Here is a 27,461-nt window from a genome sequence, read left to right as displayed (position 1 = left end):
TTAAATGTTCCTGGTATGTTTTTAGTGTTATTTCAAAACATATTTAATATATTTTATTTTATTTAATTTAAATAACTTTATGCATAAAAACGGACCAAAAGTATAGGACAAAATAAACATAGTTAAAAAGCAAAAGGCGACCCAATCACTAATAGTGAGATTTTAGTGGATTGCTCAATTATATTGACCTTCAGCAACTATTTTTTAGATAACGATTATTATGATAAAAGAAAAACCAATAAACTTTTGATTCCAAAATTTGGAAAGTACATTGCGATAACAAGATTGCCCAATAGATGGCGTTAAACAGTAGTGCAAACTGATGCGTGAGGCGTTGTGTAAGTTGCAAATTACGGTAGTTAATAGAAACGGTGTTCAAATGTTAACGTGCCTCGAACCATGCCTCAGTCAAACATCCCTAGGCACGTCTAACACGATCAAGCAATCGCCTAGTATTACATTCATGGACGAGTGATGTCTTATAAAAACTATTATGTGCAGGAGCAATGAAATTATTGCACAGTTACCACATTCTTAGTTAGCCGGCCTAGAGTTGGCTCTCCACACGTTCCCGTGACATGTCGACATAACAATTTAAATACATCCTAAAACAATTTTGGTAACAACAACGTAAATAAGATTAATATAGATAAATATGTCCAAAATGAATGAGTGCCGCACTAAAATTACGAAAGGCACGTTTCTAAGACGCGCACTCCATTCCCCACCTCATCTCATCTCACTGTCATGCCGACTTGTCGTGGAATGTCCTACTATGTATGTATGTACTACTATGCAGTGGTGTACACTTCATATATGCACAAAGGCACTGCTTACCCTACAATATTTAAATTTCTCGAGTATAGGAGATTTTACCATTTTGTGCTCCCTTTCTGCTTTACGCTGAAACGCTGTGCACACCACCATGTAGGTAAATAGGTAAACCATTGTAGTACTAGGTACTACGTCTGCGCAGCAGATTTCAGTCCGGCCAACTTAAACCACGCGTACTGTAAGCGAATTGAAACAAGAAAGAAAAAAAATCGAAAAATAACCGTTATGTTATGAGTGGCCTAACAAAACGCTGCATTATTACATCGCCACGCTAAGTTTAAAAGTCGTTCGTGCTAATTCAGCTGTGCATACAATAAATTGCTTGTACGTAAAATCGTTTTACGTGACGTCATAAGAAAACATATGCGTCACAAGTCAAACGCTTAGGCCAGTCGTGCCTCTCTAACGCTTGCATGCTCGGCGCAGGCGGAACGTGACAATGCGTCACACTTTTTCGCACGTGCATGTTTTCGGGCGTTAATGGATTTATCACGTTAAACATTATGAAAGTTTGACGTGATCGGGCTTTATGACAGACATAAATTATACGCTTAATTAAACTATTTCCCAATAAAAAGGATGTTTTTTTTCACAATTTTCTCTGCGGAAAAGGAGGCGTTCTGCTATGACAATGTGTCAAAGTGGATCGATAAAATTATTGGTATTTAACAGCAGAGTTTGCCCGCTGGCTGAATTATTGCAATTGTATGTACAACCAAATAAGCATTAGGGAGTAATCCAACACAAACGCGACCGACCGTTAAGGAGGACAGGAAAGCCGCCGACCAACTGGTGTCCTTTAGTGTGACTTTTTATATTTAATGAACGTCTCATCCTCGTTAGAGTAAATCTGTCTTTTTACATACAAATTTGACAGACTTACTAGTTACTCCCTCAATACTAGACGTGGCGTAACGTTAGAATACTAACGCAGGATTTTGTCATACTTCTACCGACAGCAACGTATGGTATAGCATATTGAATTTTGTTGTTGGCCTACGTATCTTACTCGTCTTTTTCGGAAATCAGAAAGAGAAAGACATAAAAAAAAATTAAGATACGTAGGTAAAGCTTCTTTTGCAGATGCACGACAAGGCTGAAACTTTGCAAAATGTCAAAAACTCGCCATTTTTGCACGGCAGAAAGGTACAAACCACTCTCCGTTATAAAATCAGTAGATAACTGAACGGCCGGCGCGGAATACACATAACGTTATTTGTATTTCGCGCCGGCCGTTTTATTCATGAACTATTGTAAAAATAAATACATTTTCCTTTTTAGTCGTTACATTTGATCCACTATTACATATTGTAGATACACAACCACGCGACTTCATTATTATTTATAATTACTATTACTATTTATAGCGGCGTCCAATGAGGGTAGGGCATAGAAAATATAAATTAAACGCATCTACCCTCATTGCATGTAGCAGTCTATAAGTCGCGGAAATCTTCTAAAGTAAAGCTAGCGAGACGACATACAGAAAGTAAAACAACCTTCATATATATTGCGCGCGAGAGAAAAGGACACTTAGTAATTCTGCCCTTTTCCCTCGCGCAGTTTAAGCCTTCGATTCAAAGGACACGCATTCGTATGACACGAAGCCAAACTTAGCTTATTGCTAGAATTAGAATCTCATAAGATATTAATAATCACGAATTCGTAACTGCATTTTGTGTCGTAAATTTTGACAGTTAGTATAAGATGTGCCAGATTTGACGTCACAAAATGTGGGTACTTTAAGTAATCCGCTAAAGTTTCGCACGACCTTTTCACATTTATTTAAACACAAAAGTAAAGCATGACACTGACAACACGCCAGGCTTCACAATGCGACGCCACGCGTGGTGAGCAATTTATTTGAATTAAGTTGTCTTTCTTTACGCCATGCGGTTTATGAAATGATGTAGCAGTAATTAATAATTAATATGGCCGTCACAAAGCCATGGTTTATCAGATATTTTTTTTTTATGTTGCCTGTGTTGTCGGCAAAATTGTACTGGGTACACTAAACACTCACTTTGATTTTACTCAAAACGCGTGGCTTCGCTTGAGGATATGTGCCAGAGTCAAATTAAATTTATTTACATATTAATTACAATCTACCTAAACACCTAACCTTAGGATATATTTCAAGAACCTCATTTGTTTCATATACGTGGTTGAGTATCGACGCACTTAATACAAAATATATTAATCGTTTTGATACGCGCGTGAAGGGAATCGATTTTACGCGCATTTTAGGTTCTGGATTCCCGATTATTCGTCGGATACATATTCATTAATTTGGGTGCTTGTGAAATGTCAGTGTAAACCCAATATATCGAAATAAAGCATTACATTATCGCAGTATTACCCAGAACAGTTTTTTGTGACATAGCTCATCCGGGGAAATACTACCATGCTTATTTCTACCGCCAAGCACCATTGCTGTGTTCTGGTTTCAACTGTACCCATAATTAAATTTGTGATTCGCACATCATTTTTATTCGGATGTAGAGGCTAATGAATTTAACAGTGTACGCTTTTATTATCTACCTTTTTTTTTGGATGTCTGTTTTGTTTGTCTATTCATAGTCTCTTCGAGTTGTTAAAAATCGTTAGAACAGTTTCCCATACAGGAGAATAAAAAGTAAGAAAATAAGTTCTTGGGTTTTAACGCTTTAATTAAGTATAAAATAATTTCTTTATCCTTTTTTTAACTCACGATTAACTGCTATCACATTTTTGTGATGATGAAGCCTATTTACCTTCGATTTGTGGTATCGACAGGTGGCGCGAGAAACAGAAGCCCGAAGGCCTTGCAAAAAGGCTAAATTATTTAGAGTCTACATATGACGTCCGGGTGATTTATCTCAAAGCTATTTCCTTTGATACACTGATATCGCACAAACAGACAAATATAATATATCGGCGTACACATAAACTCGGACACTGTGTTGGACAATTCGCAATGACCTTCAAATCGCAACCACGCTTTGTGGCGTCAAACTGCTTAAAATGGTGTGTGTCAAAATTAACGTAATTAAATTCATTTCATAGCGTAGTTACGATTTCAATTTCATACCGAATCAATGGTGCTAAATGGCCTGTACAAAAACCTTTAAAATAATTTATAGATCTGTCAAAAAAGCGAGGTTACTATGCAATTGATGAATTTCTTAATGACAAGGTTGCTTGCAAGCTCAGCTTGTCAGCTCTGATCTCATCTCAAAATGAAAATTCCCCTGAAAATTTACTGTTAGTTTATAAAATGTTGATGCTAGAGAGCACCACCTGCAGAGTTTCTCAGCCGGCTTTTTCTCGGTAGAATCTGCCTACGCCGGCGCTTGCCAAGAAGGTTTCAGTACCACCGCTTGCCAAGAAGTTTTTAGTACCACCGCTTGCCAAGAAGTTTTCAGTACCACCGCTTGCCAAGAAGTCTTTAGTATCACCCCTTACCAAGAAGTTTTCATTACAACCGCTTGCCAAGAAGTTTTCAGTACCACCGCTTGCCAAGAAGTTTTCAGTAACACCCCTTGCCAAGAAGTTTTCAGTAGCACCGCTTATCAAGAAGTTTTCAGTATCACCGCTTGCCAAGAAGTTTTCAGTACCACTGCTTGCCAAAAAGTTTTCAGTATCACCCCTTGTCATGAAGTCTTCAGTAACACCGCTTGCCATTTATATTTATGTTTATAGCCTATGAACATCCACAAAGCTAAGAGGAACCCAAAGATACTTCATTCTTTAAAATCTTATTAAGTAAAAAGTAAAAAAACAGATTAAAAATATCACCATAGAGTAACAGAGACAAGTAATTTTTTTATTCATTTTAAATTTTAGTCTGACATATCCAAATCAATGTAGGATTTGTGTACAGCCGATTAGTTACCATAAGTCCCTGTATATACATTTTATTGTTACATAAAATTATTATATCGCTTACATAGATAGAAAGGCACAAAATATTTGGTAAGTTAAATAATACGTGAAGACTTATTCTTATACTAATATAGGCTCACAATATAATATAATAATATTATTATGTTTCTAATGAAGGTAATCTTTTTCTCTTAAGTTTTCTATCGATGAGTGAAAGATTATTTTGCCGATATGACAATATGCATTCGAGCACTTTTAGCGTTGATAAACAAATATCGCTCGTATCCCATCCAAATAGAGTCGTATTTAGTACGCTAAAAACTAAACCCAGCGGTACCAGATAAATAATATAATGCAGATTTAATATCTGTATAAAAAGAACAGTTAGTATATTTTTTATCTTTTCTCTACTCGCGCTCAAATCGTCACACACAAAAATATTAAAAAAATATTCATATTCTTCATAAAGTTTTGCTGCCTTTCCAAACTTTATTGATGCATTTGAAACTTTATGTGAATGGGATAAGGTCAATATTAAATTGTCCGAGGAAAGGCTGCTCAAACGTGCTATCGCAGTTTTCAGGATGGTATGTGCTTATTTTATACAGATTTTTGATACGGATATTTTATGACTACTTCGTTACCATTAGAGATGGGAAGGCCCGTTTAAACCATGAAATCCCAAAAATACGGAAGTCGAACTTGCTTCTTATATCGAACACAAGGTTGTAATCCTACTAATATTATAAATTTGTAGGGATGGATGGATGGATGGATGTTTGTTAATCTAACCAATTTCACTGAATTTTGGAATGGAGATAGATTTTATCCTGCATAACACGTTGACTGCTTTTTATCCCGGAAAAATGTACGGTTCCCGAAGGATTTATGAAAATCCAAAAAAACAGCGTACGAAGCTAATATATATATATTTCTAAAAAGGTTAATTGATGAAGATATTTTTTTTTTTTGTAATTTTTTTACCTACTTTGGTTCGAAAAAATGTTTTTAAATTAAACCTTGATGCAAAATACGTTGGAGAAACGTTAGGTGGATCTGTAAGATAAAGAATTGAAGAATACTTCAATACAAATAAGCCCACTAAGACCTAATCTTCCGATCTCTAACGGCTATACGATATTCGTCTTAATACCTCAATCTGTATGATTTATATCTCCACATAACAAGTTATATACCATACACACAACCTCAAGGAATGACCTAACACGAAAAAACATTAGGAATATAGTACCAAAAAAGAGACCTTAGGTCCCATAAAATTGTGATCATGTATTGATGGGATATTTTGACTTACAAAAGGGCTTCAAATATTTCTGATTAAGAAAAAAAAAAATGTAATTCTAGAGCATTCATAAAATCAACAGAAAAACTCCGTCTTATCCCATCAGCACGTAAAAATAGCGAATTTCGAGAAATTGATTTCAGAGGTGTAAAATACTGAAAAATAGTAGACATAAAATAATAACTTGTGACTAACATGATTTATTTTGATTCTGTTGTTTAATTAAAATAACAGTATCGAAACTATCGAGATTAATGCTTTATAAATAATATCGATATCGACAGTATCGACAATCTATTTTAGTACAACGCTGAACCAAAGTTAATCATTGTGCAGCAAACCAAAAAATATATAGAGATTCGATACTCGATTTACCGCAACACTACGTTTAGGTTAAAAACTACACTTTATGCATCGACCGCAAATTCTATATGGAGTAGGCACATCACTAATGTGGATTTTTTCATAACTTGCATTCTGCAGCTAAAATAGTATCTCAGTTTCTCTTCTTTACCCCGAGCACATTTCGGAGTGGTCATCCCAGGCTGCCACCTAAAAATAAATTTAAAATTAATGGTGACATTTTGAGATCAAGACTTACACCAAAAATTAATAATTAATCAATCTAATCCAATTATAATCTAAAAGAACTATAAAATGAAAAATGAATAGTTGTTCTTAACAATTATTCATTGTAAAGTCAACATCTCCTGAGGATGCTCCGGTTTCGGAGCAAAACGTGCGTAATGTACCCTACATTGCCGAAGATCTGTCTCGTGTGGAGGATAAGAATTGAAGAAATTATAAATTACACCATACAGATTCTCCTGCTTTTTGCGGAGTATAGCTAGTTAAGCTTTCATAATATATCATGAATTTCCGCAAAGTAACGCCTGCTTCTATCCAATATCCAAAATCGAAATCCAACATTTGTGGATGGCGAATTGAATTTACAAGTGCTATCTATTTGCTACTCTTCCCTGTAGTTAGAGATGGCATTGCTTAATTCAATCTGTCATACAATGATTTTGGATTGTGCCGTGAGATTACGATTGCGATTTGGCAAGTGGCATGTTTGCTAGTTTATGTCAGCCATATCTGATGAAAATGAAATAAAAAATACACGAGACACCCGTTTATTGGGCGAAAGAGATGCAAGTCATCGGCTACCTTTTATAAAGGACCATGGCGAGCTCTCAAAGTTCTAGATCCAGACTAAAGTTCCACGGACTCTCGCGAATAAAACTTCTCACAATTGTAGTATTAAATTAGACTATTATAAAGTCAATCAAATAAAGTAGGGAGGAAAATGATATTTACACTGGTACATTAACACTGGTTGTTGTTATTTAAGCTTATCAAAATTGATACGCCCACTTTATTAATTAATATTTGATTATTGTTTTTAATTTCTATTCAATTTATTTTGTCGTCTGGAGTTCCGGATTGGTACAAAGAGCAATAACTATATTTCAGAGGTCGGTAGGTATATTATATATGTATATGTATTTTTGACTTCGTTTCTGTATAAGCCGGAACGTAATCACACAATTTATTTTTCGACATTTGTCGAATTTTGCCATGTAAATAGTTTTATTCTTGATCCCCTACTTCTAAAAATATGGTGTTTACACAGAAAAAATTTGAAAAGTATAAAAAGGAGTCTGAACGCGTTCCATAATATATTTAATGGCGCGGGTTATAGCCGTTTCAATCGATCTTTATTTATTTATTTGTTGTAGATACATTAGACATGCATCCAACCATTTCTGACGTACAACAATATATTGAAATTATAAGCAAATTCCATGAGTACGGTCAGTGGCGTGCACTTCATACATGCACAAAAGCACTGCATACCCAAAATTATTTTATATAACTCGTGTTACAGGGGAATTTTCACATTTTATGCCATGCACCTTCTTTATGCATACCCTGGTCAAAAACCCTGTGCACGCAACTGAGTAGTGATCAGACGATAATAAAACCGTTTTACTTTAAAGGAGGGTTGTTACCTGACAATCTCGCGAGCAGTACCACTGGTTGGCGCAGCCGGCGCACACGAACTGCGCGAGTCGCGATCGGCAGCCTTGGCAAGTAGGCGCGTCCTCGCTCCCCTCGTCGATGACCAGCCGCCCGCCGGAGCCGCCGGACACCGCCGACGCCGCCGACGCGCCCGAGCCGGCGGACTCCTCGGATGCACCACTTTCTTCCTCTTCCTATATAAATAAAAACAGGGGCAACATTCAAAGGAGATCTTAGCGATAAGGCCACCTTTTGTATCCTACTAAATTCTTGAAGTGTTCCTTTTCTTTTTCCGGACTTGATGTGGTGTACAAATAAAGAGTATAAAAAAATAAAAAAAAATAAAAAAGGAGCTGTTGCCCAGTAAAGCTAATACACGCGGGCATGACTTTTAAAGTAATTAGTTTAGTTTTAAGTTTTATTGTTACATTATAAAGAAAAAAATTAGAAAAACCTAACAAGAATTTTGTTTTTTTTTCATTTAAAGGTTTTTTTCTTACCATTAAACAAAAACTTAGAAATGTTATTTGTCTAGGTACAATGTCAATGTCGACACTGTCAAAATCAATCTCTCCATTGAGAGCCGAGCCATTTAGACCCAATTGCACCACGCACGGTTATATCTTTTTTTAACTCAAAGTTCGATGCTAATATGTGGTTAAATTACAACTATCTTTATCCTAATAGAAATCTTTATCCTAGCAATATTGAAGGGTTAAATTATATTAGTTATTTTTTAATGAGAGAGCTTATGTGACCAACTTACTATGCAATGACACCAAATCGAAGCATAGTTTCAATGATCAAACAACCCAAACAAAAAATGTCTTCTCACTAAAGATATGAGGTAGACGAAGTGTTGTAGAAGATACTGAATGAATAGCTCACTCATAAAGTCCGATTATATAACGGCACTTATAATACCAGCGTAAAATAATTCAATTCAATAAACTAATTGTGTTTGTCTTTTCATTGGCACAAAAAATTATAGAATTCCAATTTTAACTCGAAGTTTAACACCGGCAGTGTGATTACGTATCTCGCGACAGCAATGCGACAGGCGTGAATCTTGCAATCACTGCTGTCAAACGTCACTTTTGTTTATTTATTGTATGGAAAAGTGACGTTTGACAGCAGTGATTGCAAGATTCACGCCTGTCGCATAGCTGTCGTGAGATACGTAATCACCCTGCCGGTGTTACGTAATATTAACCCAACTATTGGTGCGAGTGTGCCTTTCACTCACCAGTTGCACAACCTCGGGTTTTTCAGGCTGAGGCTCAGGTGCGGGTGGCTGTACCGGCGTGATGGTGATCTCCCCGCAATTCTGCGTAAACATCGACAAATAAATCTTTCACTAAGCATTTTCACAGAACATAAACCCAATATATCAACTGGTCACTGGTGCTCATTTTGATGGACACAAATATTTAAATTCGGTGGTTAAAAAAATGCGTTCATAGTCGTCATTTTATGGACGATGTAACTTTGAAATGGCGTTGCGTAACGATAAAAATATTTTTATTTTTTGCACGCCTCATAAGCGAAGCGTTGAGGTGGGTATTACTGTCAGTTAACGCACACCGAGTGATTCTCCAACTTAAAATGTCACTTTTTTATTCTTTATTGCTTTTATATTAGACAAACATAAATAGACAAATGTTGAGAAAAATAGTGTTTTTTCTTAACACTTTTTTTTTAACGTTTTAACACTCATGATATTTTTAAATCTCTTTATATTATTTAAACTAATAAAAAAAATTGTTTATAATAGTTCTGTCTTGGACTTCCGTGTGTACTATTTTTAACACTCATGATATTTTTAAATCTCTTTATATTATTTAAACTAATCAAAAAATTGTTTAAAAAAGTTCTGTCTTGGACGTCCGTGTCTATGTGCGGATCCCGTATTTTGTGGTCACCATAACGAGCGAAATACTTAACTTATCGAGTCGGTTTTTTTTTATAGGCTTCAGTATTTTGAGGAATAGAAGCCTATTACTTTTCACGGTATAATTAGAAGTAGTTAAATTATTATTTACAAATAATCTCAAGTTTATTGTAATGAATGAGATTATGAGGCGTGCATTTTGGATTTTACAACTATTGTTAGCCCTACTTACGAATTATTATCATTAAAAACTTTTTCATTATAAATAACAATTACATTTTTAATATAAAAACGCTTTTTTTAATGTTAAATAAATGAAAAAAAAACAATATTTTTAACAATTCATGCTACGCTCTTACAAGTGTTTCATTGTCATTTCCACTCTACTGAATAAAAAGTTAAAAAGTTAAAAACTCTTCACTGAATAAAAAGTTTATTAAGGCCGTAGTCCACCACGCTGGCCAAGTACGGTTTGATTGACTTAGCACGTCTTTGAGAACATTATAGAACACTATTAAGCATGCAGATTTCCTCACAATGTTTCCCTTCATCATTTCCTTCACCTAGTGGCGTGCACTTCATACTTTCACAAAAGCACTGCCTACCCTAAAATTTATTTATAGCTCGTATAGGAGGAGGTTTTATGCCATTTTATGTCATTTTCCAGCTGTATGCATACCTTGGTAAGAAACCTAGTGCACTTCACTGCCTTCATCCTACGGCCTAAACCATCTTCATTATTATATTAAGAGAGTTCGTGAACTGTAGAGAGCCGGTAAAGGGTCGATTATGATGATGTTTTATCAGGCTCAATAACATATGAGAGGTTCTCTCAGTTAAAGTGAGACAAAACACTGAATAAGTTTTCCGACTTAGTTCCATGTTTATTTATAAGGCCGTAGAAATCAATCTACATACAGGTCTAAACAGGTCTAGACAGGTCTAAATGTCTAAAGGTCTAGGTCTAAAATTATTGATATCCTTGTCGCAATGTGCACTGCTGGTTAAGTTCTACTTTTAGATGCTTCACTTTAAATATACTTTAGAGATTTGTGTCTTACAGAATAAGCACCAATGTCCGTCTCCTCTGAACTCTAGAAAAAAAAACTAGCCCTCCCGCACTTAGAAGAAAAAAACGCGCGATTTTTTTTCCGCATTTTGTAACACTTGCAATCAATCATTTATAGATTATAACGGCACTTGAAATTTTAACTAAAACTGATCAGGATACATTTTACGCGGTGCAGTGCGGTGCGAATTAAAGTGTAGACGTGCGCCAACGCCAAAATGGGTATTGTCAAAAAACGCAACTTTAGTAGCTGTGCATGGTGAAATTCCGTATACGGATTAAAAATCGCGCGGTTTTTTTTCGCAGTGTGGGCTAAGCTTAATTCACGTGTACGCAGAGATCAGCATCTCTTTTTAGAAGTGAAACTGAAGGGGCGGGGGGATAAAAGTTCATTTGTTAGAACCTGGTTTAAGCCATTATAGGTCGTATTCATTGGGATTAGAAAAAACATTTTTTTATAAGGTAATTAATTAACGTCTCGTTACGACCTTTGCGAGCACGGTGGGAGCTACGCGGTGGGTCGTAAAATGAACGTGCAGTCGCTACCGCTAGTAAACAAAATAAAAAAGAACCCAAAGAAAGCTTCACTTCTGTTACACACAAAATACGACAATAACCAATATTTTTTTTCTATGTAAAAAATTGCAAAATAATAAATTAATTAATAAAAAAAATCATACACAAAAGTTGAAAACATTGCATATGTAATAAATATGAAAATGAAAGTGGCATGTTGAATAAAAATGAGCATTGCCATTCTTTAATATTAGAAAACTCAAGATGGCGCAATAAAACATTTGTTTCATACACTGGGGTAATATCGATTGACATCTGTTTTAAAGAGCAAATAAATAAATACTTAATAAAAATTTTGAATTTGGAATAAATCGCGTTTTATAAAATATTCAAGATCAAAAACAGACCCTCACTGGCTTTTCCACCAGAATGTGTTACATATACAAACCTTAGCTTATTGAATACGTGAAAAAATATCTATGAAAATAAAGGCGATTTTTTATGTTTCCGCCCTTTATCCGACATCTCTGATGGAAAGACAGTCTTAGATCTAAATTTTGAATTTGGAATGTGGTGCTTTGGCTTTGGTACATTGGTTGTGTTTTGATCTTCGAACGTCAATCGTTTAAAGAAAATGTTGCAAATTAATAAGGACTTATAAACTAAATTTTGAATTTGAAATGATCGAGGCCAATCGGAACACCAATTTGTTTTTTTTTTATCTCATACATGAGGTTGGTACCTTGGCCTGACCGAAAGATGGCAACGGCGGTGTGGTGGTACTCTGTTTCCGTTCCGGGGACGTGAGCAGTTTAGCCAACGTCGGCGAGTAACTCTGAGACGCGGGAGGCGCCGGCTGCAAGGTTGGCAACACCCATTCAAGCTAATTCCAAATTTAAAATACGATGCGAAGCTTTATGGCGGTGGACATAGTCTATGGGCGTAGTGATAACTAAGACATGGCGCGCATTATCAATTTTTAACCATAATTGAATATTCATGCATATTATAATGTTTCGTTACAATTAACATTTAATACAAAATAAAAATAAAAAACATAAAAACAAAAACAATAATAGCTCTTGTATGTAAGCTTCTTCAGGAAGCTCTCTGGGCAGAAGTGGCAGGATTACCTACTCTAAAACTAGCTGATATGGTCCACTTTGCTCTAGTCTTTATACGCGAAAATGTATAAAACTTACACTAACAGTAAACTTAAGCCATGCGCGCCCGGCCTTATGTTATACAAAGCAAGTTGGGAAGGGCTGCTAAGATGCCAAACATAGAAAGTGTAACTAATAATCGATCGATTATTTTTTTTTTTATTCGTTCGTAAACCAGCGCTACAGCTAGCTGATTCTGTGTAGATGACCTTCGTTTGGTTTGATATTTAGTTATTTATTACATTAGTAATACATACATGTAGGTTAGGTAAGGTAAGGTTAGAACAAATAAAATAAAAAAATCTTTGTTTCTCCCCTCTTAATCCACGATGCCAATTGACCTTATGATGTAGAATCACTACAAACAGACAGACTTGACGTTTCAAAAGTGCTTATATATTAGGCCTACTTGAAATAAATGAATTTTGAATTTTTTGAATTTTATGGTTGTCACTGCGTATTTTTATGACAACTTTGTACAGTTATTCCTTTAAAAGTATCAATCAAGCATTATTATGGATACTGTAGTGCAACCTTTGCCAGCTAGCCTTGTATAAATTAGAATGACCATATTTCCTATGAGCGTTAACAAACGGACAACTGAATTGCAATTATTTCTATATAGCTGAAGATTTTTAAAAAAGAAAAAAAATAGAAAAGAATGAAATTTATAATGCCGGAAACAAACGATTCATTTATACTATAAGAAAATGACACATTTATCATGCTTATTTAATGAACCGTCTGATACCGTTATAAAAGAGCCAATAACCGTACTTATAAGCCAAAAAGACAAAATGTTTCGAAGGCTTTTTCATACAATCTTTGAGATGTCTCTCAATGAGTTCAAAGTTTATAACGTAAGCTTATAGAAAAATCCTAATATAATAAGGATTGCTCAAACGATATAACTCAACTTCTTAGACCAGGGCGCGTATGGAACCCTCTAGTTTTAGTTTTAATTATGTAAACATATATGTATTAACGCTTCATAAGTGCCTGTGATAGGCCTGCATGAATAAAGAAATATACATTACTTTAATAAACACGTTTGAAGAACGCGAGCAGAAGCATGTAAATAATAAAAATATAAATTATATATCAAACAAGCAAATTATTTTTAAACTGCAACGCTATACTCAATTTATACTGTTTGATTTATAAGTACGGTGACTTTAGTATTAATTTTGAACGCTGCCAATCGCTATCGTTTTCGAGTACAGAGTAAATAAAACGTCAGAGTAAAATGGATCTAATATACATCGACTTAAAGCTTAACTTTGTACTAGTGTAACGTTTGTACAATAAAAATCAGGAGTACGGAAATTCCGACTTTAAAACAGGCAGTATTAGGTTTATTTCACTCTGACATTTGTGTTTTGATACTTGATTACGATTGAGAGCGTGCGAAACTCGTACACAGTAACTAAGCACTTTAATACCATGAAAAAATATATGTTTGTAGCCATAAATAATGTTGATATGTAAAAAAAAAAAACATACCTTGGTTAAAATGCCGTGGAGCAAAGAGTTTTGTTGTTGCGTTTGAGAAGTCTCTTGACTCGTGGTGACTGGTAGGAGTGAAATTTCAGGGTACGGAGGTGGTGGGGGCAATCTTGAAAGATAGTAACGATGATCATAAGTTTTTCTTCTAAGTTCTTTTAAACTAAACGTTCGACATTTATTATTGGATAGAATATTAGATAGAAGCAGGCGTTACTTTGAGGAAATCCATGATATATTATGAAAATTAAGCATAATTTGCTATGCTCCGCGAAAATTATTTCCTTGTTAACATCCTTGGCGCATTGTTCAGCGCTGTGGTTTAAAGTAGGAGGTCCCGGGTTCGATTCCCAGCAGAGGAAATATTGTAATTGATAATTTCTGAATCGTCACTGATCTTAACCAATTGAAAGTTTTGGCCGTGACTAGTTACAACATCCAAGAGAAGATATTTAGCGTTCCGGTACGATGTCGCGTGGAAACGGATTAGGGGTTTGGTTTAATATAACTGCCACACCCCCTAACAGGTTAATCCTGCTTTATCACTAACTACCAGATTAGATAGCAGTTAATGAATAAATAAATAAATAAATAAATAAATATATTACGACAATACACACATTGCCACAAATTAAGCGTAGCTTGTGTTATGGGTGATGATTACTTTTTATGAATAATGAATGAATGAAGGAATGTACTAATATAATTTTATTGCACACCACAAAAAGTACATAGAACAAAAATATACATATATACTTAGAATAAACTTCTATTTTGTTTTTTTCGTATTCTTTATATTTTTGAGGGTTTTTTTAATATTTATTATTATTTTTTTTTTTAATTATGTATTTATAGAAGAGTATTTGTATGTTTATATGTTTGTATATATGTATGGAATATATAATATTATATTTTTGTACATAGCTTTAATATGTTATGTTTAATATGGTCTATGTTATATGTTTATTTTATGTTAATTTAGTTTAAAATCCTAATATTTCACTAATGTTTGTTGTACCACCTACTAATTTCGTATAGCATTTTCTTGTATGCCTTTGGTTGCCTAGAAGAGATCGCTATGTAGCGATAAGGCCGCCGAATTGTACGTTCTACCTTATTGTGCTGTTGTATTCATTCATTCATAAACATATAAACACCCACACAATGAAAAACATTCATTCTCATCACAGAAACATATTCCAGTAGTGGGAACCGAACCCACGGCCTTGGACTCAGATAGCAGGGTCACTGCAAACTGCGCGAATCGACCGACAAATGCGTCAACGGCCAACTTGTGGTGGAATTAAAAAAAAGTGTTTTGTCACGTTCTGACATTAGGATGGTGCAGTCACTTAAAGTGTGACAAAGCATTGAATAACTATCCGACATAACTCCACTTTACTTGAAAGGCCCTAAGAGCCATAGCACACGGCGTATTTTATACGCGCAGGCGACGCACAGATGACGCGCGTATACGCGCTTCATACGAGATTTGAACGCAACCTTCTAACCTTAAGCACACGGGGCGATCGTGAAACGCGCCTCTACTGCGCGTATACGCGCTGTAGTCGCTCGTAGCTTTAGCGTTTTGATCAGAAACTCCTCGAATTCAGTGTTATCGAGTGTCATATCCGTCATTCCAAGAACTTTTTTTGTATCTAAAACCGGAGTTAACTCGCCAAAATACAGTAATGAGATCATGTATATCGGCAGAAGAACGGTAACTCATCACATTGAGGTAAGAAAACAACCAGTATTTATTTATTTATTATGTACCTATTTATTTAATGACCAGTTACAGTTCTAAATCAATCTTAAAAAGACAAGTGCACTTTGATTATTAATAAGAGAATAAGATTTATTTATTCAATATCATCATACATGTCAGATATGATATCGGAGTCATTTGTAACCGATTCATTGCTATCCCCATTTAGGAGTGAACTGCCAGATTCATTTCTTGACGCTGATTGATTACTAGGATATTGTATAATGTAAACGCAACAATCAGCGTCTACGGCGCTGAAGACGCGCGTTCCTAATACGCGCGTCGTCTGCGCGTTAAAAATACGCCGTGTGCTTACGCTCTAAGCGTGCTTCTATTTTAAACTTGAGAAGCTGTTAAAGAAAGCTACTTCGTTAGTTTATTCTTGTTTCACGCAGCAAAGTAGCAATAACCAGAGTGTCACAATTTTTGTCTAGAGAAAGCAAGAATATACAGTGAGACAAACCTTGGACTTGAGGTAGCTACCCTCTCAGGTTGCTTTACAGACATATGTGCTTCCTCTTGGTTTCTTTCCCTTCTTCTCTCTGGTCTGGGCAGGTCTGGTCTGAGGAGGTCTGGTCTGTTAAGTTCTAGCGGTCGGTTGGGCATGAGACCAACGTTGGTTTGCTGCATGTTGGCGAACTGCACAAGGACGTCTTTGAAGGAGAGGCCGTTCGGTAGACCGCCAGCTTGGATTTGCTGGAGGCGTTCCAACATCGCCTTTTGGTTCTAGAAACAGAGATAAAGTATTATGTGAAATGCATTACCACAGTCAGTTAAAAAAAATACAAGAGTCATTGAGATTTTATCAAAATATTTTGAATGCATTATTTTTGTTTATAAATATAATTATTTTTTTCATACTCCATTGAAATAAATGATAATAACTTATACATGGTTAGATAAAAAATACCAGATAGCTCTCGGGCTTATAGATAGTTAGATAGAAAGTCTTTATGGCACATAAAGAACAAAAAACAAATTGAACAAAATAAAAGGTAAATAAATATATAAGGGTAAAGGCGGCCTTATCGCTTGAAGCGATCTCCTCCAGACAACCTTTGGTTGATGAAACATGTTTAGTACGGAAAACGGGATAGTGCAACATTAGTTTTAAAATAAATAATTGATATACATGACATATACTTAAATACATAATTGATATACATATGCTTATAGTTCATATCATTAAAACTAGCGACCCGTGCAACTTCGTTGAACCAAATCAGTTATTACCGGAAAACACAAATAAAATAAGGTTTTCTATTTTTTTTAACTCGATAGTTTCACTATTCAATATATATTGAATATTGAAACTATCGAGTTAAAAAAAAGTCGTAGAACAAAGGTTGTTAGTTTTAATGTAAACAACTACAGGCCGAAAGTTTTCTGGCACTTTTTATTTCACCCTGTTTATTTCAGTCCTCATATAAAATGAACGTAAAAAAATGACATCCTCAACTATTTTTTTTATTGGTAACCAATTCTGGCTTCTTGTAAACTGCTTTACATCATCCCAAGTGACACCGGCTATTTTAGTTTCATAAAATATGGCGGCTGAATGGCGCCGTTTTCGAAACTGAAATGTGTTTTGTCTGTATATAAGAAGGAAAATTTCAAATGAGTAGACAAACAAATTCTACTCGAATATTATGTTGCTAAGCGACCAGAGCAGAAATATCGTTGTTCAATAGTATTGAATGTCGAATTCACATTACTCCCAATCCTTGACCCAATTCCGGCGGTAGCGTCTTGTCTCAGCCGTTACATCAATTCAATTAGACCTACCGTCCAGCTTGTTATTTGTTTAGCATGTAATGCTTGTTTATTATCTTATAATATGAAGTTACTTTAGTTGTAACGTGTTTATAAAGATAAACAATGATTTCAATCTATTATAATAATAAAGCTGAAATTTGTTTTTTTTTTATTCCACTAACTTTATTATATTTAAAAGAGCAGTTAAGGCCCATTATATTGTTAACGACTATTAATAGTACGTATATACTTACTCATTTATTGTATGTTATAGTATTTAAATATGTAAGTGTTGTTATTATATATATTATAGTCGTAAAAATATAATAGGCCCGTTTTGACATTTGTCATCGCGACGTAACTAGTTATGGAACCATAAGACTCTGTACTCGATACTCACGATAAATCAATTCAAGTTTGTATCAGTACTTGATTGATATTATTATGTATTGTAAAGTGTTCGTTCGTTCAAAGTATTCCTTTAACTCCACAACCAATACGCGTGACTGGCTGTTGATTATACGTCGACTTTTCAACATGTTGAAACAGAGTTAGTACTATATAACAACAAACACAAAAATCGAGTCAAATCACTATGTTTAAATTAATGTCCAAAATAGAAAAGCCATAGTTAACGTAATAGTAAACGGGCGCACAGTCAACTTTACAAGATGAGGAACGAAAAACTGCGCAGTGCGCGCGGGGACGCTTCAGTCATGTGCCGCTTGGTCAGACACATCAACTCAGACTCATTATTTAGAACCCATTTTGAGAACCAAGCTTATTCTTAGCAGTAAAGATAACTACACCATATTTAATTTCGATATTCAGTAAAAAAATGGTTACAGCTCTAGTATAAAAAAAAAAAAAAAGACTGAGAACGTAACTGTTTTTATTAAAACACTGTATGTAATTGATTTTTATTTTTTTGTTTCTTTCAGTTTCGTTCCAAGTTACATTCTATGGTCTTGCACAAATGTCAAAACGGGCCTATTACATTTTTCCGGCTATAGTTTATTTTTATATATTAATTATATTATTTAATTTTTATCTTTGTGTGTACACTAGTTTATGTATTAACATGTAGTTATTCGCATGTATGTATTTTAATATTTGTACCACCAGCAGTCCATTCTCCTCTTCTTTTTTTTTTCTAATTCTAAGGTTGCCTGGCAGAGATCGCTATTAAGCGATAAGGCCGCCTTTTGTATTACTACTTCTTTCGATATGTTTCTGTTTTAGTTATATTTTAAATATGTTAATGCTGTGGCATACAAATAAAGAGTTTAATAAATAATAAATAATAACTTTGACTTAACCTGGTGGTGTGTAGCCTTTGGGTAGGGCATGAAGCCTTAACCACAAGGCTATCACCGCATTTTTACAATCATCATCATCATCTCAATTAATCGACGTCCACTGCTGGACATTGTCTTTTGTAGGGAGTTCCACAATACACGGTCCTCAGTGGCGTGCATAGAGGGTATGCACAGGGTATGCAGATGATTTAAAGTAAAGAAAATCTCCAGTGCGAGTTATAATAATTTTAAGGATAGGCATTGTAAGAGTTATAGAAAGCCTACCCTTGAGTATTTATAACTAGTATTGGCGATTTTCTTCATTTCCTGCATACCCTGTGCATACCCTCTATGCACGCCACTGACGGTCCTGGGCCGCTTGCCTCTAGCGGCTCCATTTTTTGTAACAACAAGTGACCTTAACCGCATATTACTCTGAAAAGTTAGAGGTTTAAGGAGGAAAAGTTAGGGGCTGAGATCGTACTCGGTCACAGAAAGGAAGCCTTACCGTAATATTACTGCCTAAACCTTTCTCATAATATTACTGACCCCTCCATAATATTACTGCCTAAGCCCTTCTAATTCTAACAGATCCGTGCCCTGTAGTGGGTCGGTAATGGGTTGGTCATAGAATGAAGCAAATACATTCTATCAACAAGGTGTTTTTTTTTAAATAAATATACTACGTAGCTTGTGTGTTGTGGGTACTAAGATGACTGGTGAATATTTTTTTGAATAACATACATAAATACTTATAATATACAAATGAACACCCAGACACTGAAAAACATTCATGTTCATCACACAAACATTTTCCAGTTATGGGAATCGAACACACGGCCTTGGACTTGGAAAGCAGGCTCGCTGCCCACTGCACCAATCGGCCGTCAAATTTTAAGTATTAAGTAAACTGTTTGGGCCTTAGTGAATAAAAAAAATACAACCCTTATTCAGCCATTATCACATGAAGTGCATCGTGTCCAAAAACAGTGAAAACGCCCCGCGCTCGTCTGACATCAAACCCGCGGAATGTTGCCAGCTCACAACATTTTTCTCATCATGGTAAATATTTAGAACATTAGAGGTAAAATAATTACTGTCAACTGCTAAATGGAATAAATTGACCAACCGCCTGTTCGAGAAACAATACTAAAGTGGCGTGGTTTTTGATGCTTAAATATTAGTCGCGAACACGGTTTCTGTAAGTTCTGTGGCGTTGATGATGTTAAATGTACCTTAAATGTATAAAATCATTGCACTTACCATATCTAAATTATTGAAGAGCATGTTGAGATTGCTTAAATTGTTCATGTTGTCCATCTTCGGGGCAATAGGCCGAGGAGTGTTCATCATATTAGGGTTGACCATGCCCTTCATCCGTCTACCGCGTCTTGGCGTGATGTCGGGATTCCTTTGCCTATAATCCGCTATAATCGACTTAACGTCTTTCGTGGGCCCTTGTCTGCCCATCGGCAAACCGTAGCTGTTGGTCAGCTGACCATTCATATCTCTAGGGAATACAGGCATTGGGCCAGGCATCATTAGCCCTTGGGGGAAGACCGGTTTCGGCATCGCTTGCATATGGGCCGCTTTGTCGTACGGAGGCGGCAGCCCTGACATTGGATTGAAGTGCGACGTCACAGGCATAATTGGCTGGATGAGCGGGTTAATCATAGAGCCAGGCTGTTTGATAGACAGGCCAGATATCTCATCGCTCTTGTCTATGGCTAGATTCTTCGCTTGGTTGAGATAGTCAAATGGATCATTGCGTTCGGAACCATTCACCTCGGCGTTTTTCTCGAATGACAAAACCTGTTTTCTTCTCAAAAGCCTTAGTAATATTTCCTCTTTAACTTTCTTAAGATGTAGTATATTATTCCACTCGTGTTCTTTCTTTTGTGCGAGTTCTCTCAAAGTCTGTATCTCTGATAGTAGTTGTTCCGTATGCCTTTGTATTTCGTCTACATTGTTCTTAGTTGCTGTCTGTATGTAATCGTTTACCATTATATCATGTTGAGGGAACGTCTTCTCCACTTCGGCGCACAGCTTCTTGAGGGGCGATTCTTTCTCAACGTCTTCACTGGCTCGCCTTTTAGTTGATTGTTCTTCCTGGAGAAACACTTATAGATTAATAGAATTGAATATTGCATAGAAGGCGTAACTTTACTGAATTGCAGGATATGTAATGACCCCGTGGAATCTCGTGGACATAAGTTGGATATTACTTTTATACAGCCAGAAGAAGTGATAGCCTATTTAGAGGCTAGGACTTCGGTTTCACTTTCGGGGGGCCCAGTTCGAATCCGCGCACGCACATTAACTTTTTAAGCTATGTGCGATATAAGCAATTAAAATATTACTTGCTTCAACAGTGAAGGAAAACATCGTGAGGAAACCTGCATGCCTGAGAGTTCTCTACAATGTTCTCAAAGGCGTGTGGAGTCCACCAATTCGCACTGGGCCAGCGAAGTGGCTTAAACCCTTCTGATTGTAGGAGACCCGTGCCCTGTAGTGGGCCGGTGAAGTGAGCCTCTGGGGAATGAGATCCAGTAACTTCTACTTTATCTAATACCCAGTAGTGCCATATACGTCGAAAAAGTGGGTATTCTGGCCTATTTTATCTAGCGATTCCACATGACCTTCCGGAAACAGCGAAGAGTTTCTTCGTTACTTCCAGGAGGGATGCATAAATGTGTATCTCAGCGGTAAAAAAAGTAACCCCGGCCTTGACGCGTAATTAACCAAGCCTCTAAGAAATTCAATTTAATTCTCTCTCCAAGACTCTCAGAAATCCGAGAGAACATTATTCTAGGGGCATCTCCTAACAGACTGAGCGCGACTTAAGGTGACTTTTGTTGCCTATAAATCATTCCATAAACCTCCAAGGTCGTGGGCAGAAACCACGTAGAGGACGTAAGAAAGCGGGGGATTCTGATAATGCTATTGTGTAGTGTCCACGTTTGTCTTGTGATAAAGCAATGTCGATCGAAGACAGAGTCCATAAATTCAGTAATTCCGTATTAATCGCTTTTGCACAACGAATTCTTACTTACCTTACTAATATCTCCATTTACAGGTTGTATGTTACGTTTCGGATCCTTTTCAATCCTCCCAACCGGTACTTCTGTCATCTCAACATCAGGCCCCACTGGGTATTTCACTTCTACCTTCACACTCTCAATCCTTCGAAAAGTTTCTTTCTCATTCAGTTCTATGTGTTCCTCTGCCTGTAACCCAATGATGTCTGTAGCCCCTGTTTTTTTTGTTTCATAGTTAGATTCTACAGCTGCTGCATTTTCTTCTGTTATAGCTACCGGGATGTCTACTTCTTTTAGCTGCGCTTCTGAAATTTTATAACTGTAGCTACATACATACCAAAGTTATTTTATAATCTAAATAAATACAAATGGCTTTAATTTTCCTTGTATAATAAATGTCATTTGCATATCAGTTATCTATAGAAATCATTTTGGTGAATGTACCCAGGAACTTCTTAATTTTCAAATCACATTACTAATTCATTGGTCTGGTAAAAAATTTAGGTGTAGTCAGCACAAAGTCCATGTCACATATTGTGACTTAGTGAAATAGTATTTATTATTATTATTATTATAACTCTTTATTTGTACCCCACATTAAGAATTATACAAGAAACAAAAGAAGTAGAATACAAAAGGTGGCCTTATCGCGTAGTAGCGATCTCTGACAGGCAACTTTAGAATTAGGAAAAAAAAGAGGAGAAGAAGCTGCAGGTGGTACAAAATATAAAATAAATACATAATAAAATAAATACATATGAATATACTAAATACTAATACATAAACTAATATACACAAATACATCTAATATATAATAAATATTTAAAAAAAAAACTAATAATAAACTATAAACCATGTAATAAATGCTTAAGATAAAAGTAAATAAATACTATTAAACATCGCCAATGACTTTGACTGCCGTATGTTCATAGGAAGCGCATTCCACAATTCGATGGCTTGTACGGTAGATGAATGTTTATAAAAAATTTCTTTTGTGGAAAGGCATGTTCAGTGTCAGGGCACGACACGATCTTAGACCGGATTGCCCTTCAACAAAAGCAAACTTCTCTTTTAAGTATGACGGAGTTTTTAAATGAAATGACACACAGTACAGAAGCGAAAGTAAATGGAGATCCCGGTGACGACTTGTAGGAATCCACTTGACTTTTTATCGAAATTCAGAAACATGATCATATTTGCCTATCTAGGTGAGCCCATTACCTATTGTTTTACATTAATAAAGACTGTCATCAAGCATATACCTAAACAACTCCAAAAGCTGCTAAATGAGATGTTGAGGCATATTGTATGCTATTATAAGCTTCGCACACAAGGTACATGTGTTGCAATAAACTGGCAAAAAACTATACATGTGCATTAACAAAGTCTCCCTGACCAATTTTTGCCACGGTAGTCAATCTTGCGGGATATAGTGCACAAACGGAGCAGCACTCTCGATGCCCTCACTTCAGTAGTCCAATGTAACGGCAGAACCAATAACCGACAGTTATACATGTTCTCCAAGGCACAGGGTTGACTCACTACCAATTTCCAATCTTCAGACTGGTACTAATTTATTGATACAAAACCTCAATTTTTATTCATTGGCTTAACCTGGGCATCGAACCCAGGGCCTCTTGATTTGCAGTCAAAAATGCTCACAACATGACCAACGAGACAGAGTATTAAGCCAAGACCAAACCCAGATATCCAGCGGGTAAATGATTAGATAAATAGTAACAGTTGCCAATGTCTCACATTCAATGCATATATGAGCCCACAGAGCCGTAGTCCACAGAGAAATCCCTACTAATATTATAAATGTCAATGTAAGTTTGTTTGTTACGCTTTAAAAACTACTTAAACAATCTTCATGAAACTTTGTACACATATTCTTGGAAGTGTTAGAAGTAATAGAGGATACTTTTTATACCAACATTAAGCTCAGTTGCTTTGGGAGACGATTTTACACCATAACTCCGACAAATTATAGTTAAATAGTTACTTTTGTTCTACAAAGGTTATTATATGTGTTTAATTTGCCCAAAAGCGTGGTTGGAGATAGAGTAAAGAACTCCTCAGCGGACAGCAGCAAACCCCTCATTTAGCCATACTGAATACTACAATTTTTTTTAGATCAACAATTAAAATTAATGCCACATCCAAAAATAATACCAAACACGGACAAAGTTGCGGGCAACAGCTAGTAATCTATAAAACAATGACATATAAAAGCAAAGACCAACTGATTATTAAGCAATTGGATCAATAAAATTAATCAATTTCAGTTTCAATAAAAACTATTTGTGCATTGGAGGGATGCTTAATTCTAATGCAGACTTTGGACTTTAGACCTGAAGCTTTACCTTGACTTTATGTAAATGTTGAAACTGCTTTGGACCACTTCTTCTAGTTTTATGTATTACATAATAAGTATGATTAACAGTGTGTATGTTTTATGTTATTACTTTATAAATTGATGAATAACTAAGAAAAGTGGTGGCTTTGATAGACCATAATACCAAAACTTTAGACAAATCATCATCATCATTTGATATCAAATTATAGGTCTTATTTAATAGATTATGTATTGCACTTACAAATTGTTTAATGTACAGTGAAGTTAAAACAACAGATTGAGATTGAGATTAGATTGCTTAACCAGGATGCTACAGCGTGCAAACAGACCACATTAATTTAAGTCTTAAGATTCTTATTCTTCTCTCAGGACTAATGATATAAGCATGTTGCTTATTGTAGGTGTATATCTTAGGAGAATGTAAAACAAAAATTCTGACACACATTCACCTTCTAAGATAAAGTGTTTAACTACACTAAACTAGCTCTACATGGTTCCATCTTTAATATATTGTTCATGAAGTGTTATCACATGTCTGTGTGCCCAGTCTTTACAACTCTGTACAATTTTCTTTATTGCAGTTATATTTGATTTGATTGCATAGCTTTCATTATATGACCCTCACTAAATAAATTAATGAACTAAAACAAACTAATACAATGCTTACCTATTTGGTTTGATATAATAATATAAAAAAATTATATAATAATATGCAAAACTCTAGGAAATTTTTAGAGGAGAATGTTTCTTTATTGATTTAAATACCCGACTGAGTCACAACATAGTTTGATCAAATTTAGCTAATTTTAAATGAAACAAATTCTCCTAACAAGTAACCAATAGGTTACTTATTAGGAGAATTTGTTTCATAAGGTTACTTGTTAGATAAAAAACTAAATTAGTTGTATTAACGTTTATATGAGCCTTCCTTTCTCAGTTAAATTGTGCATGTCTTTATAAATTAAGAAGTTAATTTCATCATATTTGATAATTATATTCATCATCATGATCTGTAAATTAAAAACCTTAGTTAGCAAACCCTGGACCATGGGAGACAATTATTAGCAGGTGAAAATAAATTATAAGAGAACAATTCATTGCTCTCAAAGACAAGTTGGACTCTAAATCAGTAACTCAGATTTAACATAAAAAAATTGGCTTATGGAATCAAATGTGACATAACCATATTTTATCATCTTATAATAGCTTATCACTCTTCAGATACGCAAGGCTGTCCACCCAATAGGATATCAAGATAATGGTTAGTGTTTAAAAGTTATACCATAGAGGGCTAAGTGTAAAAAAAATTCGCTAGCAATAAATTAAATAATAACTACTTTAGAATGCAATACCTTGAGCAGTCTCACAGAGCTGCGGATTTTCGCTTTGCCTGCCCGCCTCACTTACAGGCACTTTGGCATCATCATCACAGCTGTCTTTATCTTCACCGACCTTGTCAGTCAACAATAGTGGGTCCTTAAGATCGTCAATAGAAAGGGGGTCCACCTCATTTTCGCTGGCTATCTCCGACGGAGACACATCGGCCAACCGGTCCTTCGGAGATTCCACTATTTTAATAGCTATATCGTTCATGTTTATTTACATACTTCCGAATCGAAATTTCACAATGTCAGCACGCCGCACAAAGGTTCAATGACTTCGAAATCATCCATACAATCATAATTAAACTTTATCACACACCACGGCCAAAAGATGTTTTATCAAAGCTTATATAAACCACACAAGAATACCAAACAATGCAGCCAATTAAGATATTTGGAATTTCTTTTCCATATTGGGAGACTGCAATGAGATTGATGCCGTGAACTGAGGGGTCAGAACGACCGGTTTTTGGAGCGGCAAACAATATTTTAAATTAAACTTGATTGCCAATGCAACTGTTGCATTTCGTAGTTACATTAAAAGAGGTAAATTCTGTGTTATAATTAATTTTATTTAGAAAAATATTCCCTTCTCGCGAAGGACGCAACACGAAAGCACAGATGCAAAATATGTCGCAAATTGCAATCTTTCTTCTTAAGTTAAAGACAGATTAAACAAAATAAGATTTTAGGCGCAGAAGATACAAACATTAAATAGGGTTGCTATGTAATCGAATAAAATTATTGTATTAATTTGTAGAAATTTTACAACACTTATGTAAATATCACATTCGCCAAAAGCGTAAACAAAGGGCAAAAGAGGTTGAGAAAAAAAGAATAAAATAATATCTAAAAATGTTTAATTCATTGTTTCGCATTTTCAGTTGGTATTATTAATAAGATGAATTATAATTATCTTTGTCTACTTAAATCTTCTTCGGTTTGAAATAAATGAATAAACCCAAAAGATGGCGTTGATATCAGTTTCACAAAAAAAGTCGTATTTATTGCTTTTCCCGTTGAGTCTTCAAATCAATAGTAACATATTAAATATTTACTTCGATATATATTATCTTTGATACTAAAGCTATGCAAATAACTAGGCCGTAACAATAATGTTTAGAATTGAAAAATAAAATTTAAATTTGGCGCGTTTTGATGATTTTAACTGTCATTTTGACATATGACAAGGTAGCCCTTGAAATATTTGGTTATCGATAATATATCGTTATGCAGTTATACAAAGTTTTAATCGATTAATCACGTTTTAAACGTTTATTGTAATGCGTCTTTCATTCAAACTACTATTAAAAGAGAAAACTTTTGCTCTAGGGAATTATTCCCCATATAAAAAAATAAGAGAAAGGCAGAGGACCGTGTGTGGTGGTGCGCCCTTGGAAAGGCCTATGTTCAGCAGTGGACGCTTGTAGGCTGTTAAAGGTTGATGATGATGATGAGATTACAAATCAAAATATAATATAATACGTTATTGTGTGCGTGTGCAAATGTTGTGGTTGGCCTGCCTTGTTTTAAAAAATGCATGAAGCATTTTTTATCGTGTTGTAAAAAACTACGGAAATTAAGAATAAGCAATAATTTAACATTTCTTGGTATATTTTATGTGCAATTGATTCAATAAATTATTATGGATAATCGAAATTGTGCTTATTCGATTTCAATAATTACTAACTTG

At 35.3% G+C, this 27,461-nt stretch overlaps 1 protein-coding gene across 2 annotated transcripts; it reads right to left on the bottom strand.

The window, feature by feature from the left end:
• Nucleotides 1-5,692: 5,692 nt before the first annotated feature.
• LOC120628950 lies at nt 5,693-26,361 on the bottom strand. Of its 2 annotated transcripts, XM_039897643.1 has the most exons (9): nt 25,739-26,361; nt 22,043-22,332; nt 20,253-21,098; nt 16,400-16,662; nt 14,169-14,280; nt 12,245-12,358; nt 9,273-9,353; nt 8,017-8,220; nt 5,693-6,553 (listed from the first exon to the last, which is right to left on the bottom strand). In XM_039897643.1, the coding sequence occupies exons 1-9, from the start codon at nt 25,977-25,979 to the stop codon at nt 6,512-6,514; spliced, it is 2,193 nt and encodes a 730-aa protein (XP_039753577.1). In that variant the 5' UTR covers nt 25,980-26,361; the 3' UTR covers nt 5,693-6,511. The 2 variants fall into 2 exon arrangements, with proteins under 2 accessions (XP_039753577.1, XP_039753578.1); XM_039897644.1 differs by lacking the exon at nt 12,245-12,358.
• Between the last annotated feature and the right edge of the window lie 1,100 nt (nt 26,362-27,461).

Source organism: Pararge aegeria, chromosome 13, assembly GCF_905163445.1.
Source record: "Pararge aegeria chromosome 13, ilParAegt1.1, whole genome shotgun sequence".
NCBI classification, from domain to species: Eukaryota; Metazoa; Arthropoda; class Insecta; order Lepidoptera; family Nymphalidae; genus Pararge; species Pararge aegeria.
Note: the sequence above shows the minus strand (reverse complement) of the source record. Positions and strands in the feature narration are given on the sequence as shown.

Bases quoted from the DNA above. Each gene is read 5' to 3' on its own strand.
- LOC120628950 (XM_039897643.1), bottom strand. From the start codon at position 25,979: ATGAACGATATAGCTATTAAAATAGTGGAATCTCCGAAGGACCGGTTG. The intron at 12,359-14,168 runs GTATGTTTTTTT...CCAACCTTGCAG, and splicing joins TCCACGGCATTTTAACCAAG to CCGGCGCCTCCCGCGTCTCA. The intron at 9,354-12,244 runs GTACCAACCTCA...ATGTTTACGCAG, and splicing joins CATCTTTCGGTCAGGCCAAG to AATTGCGGGGAGATCACCAT.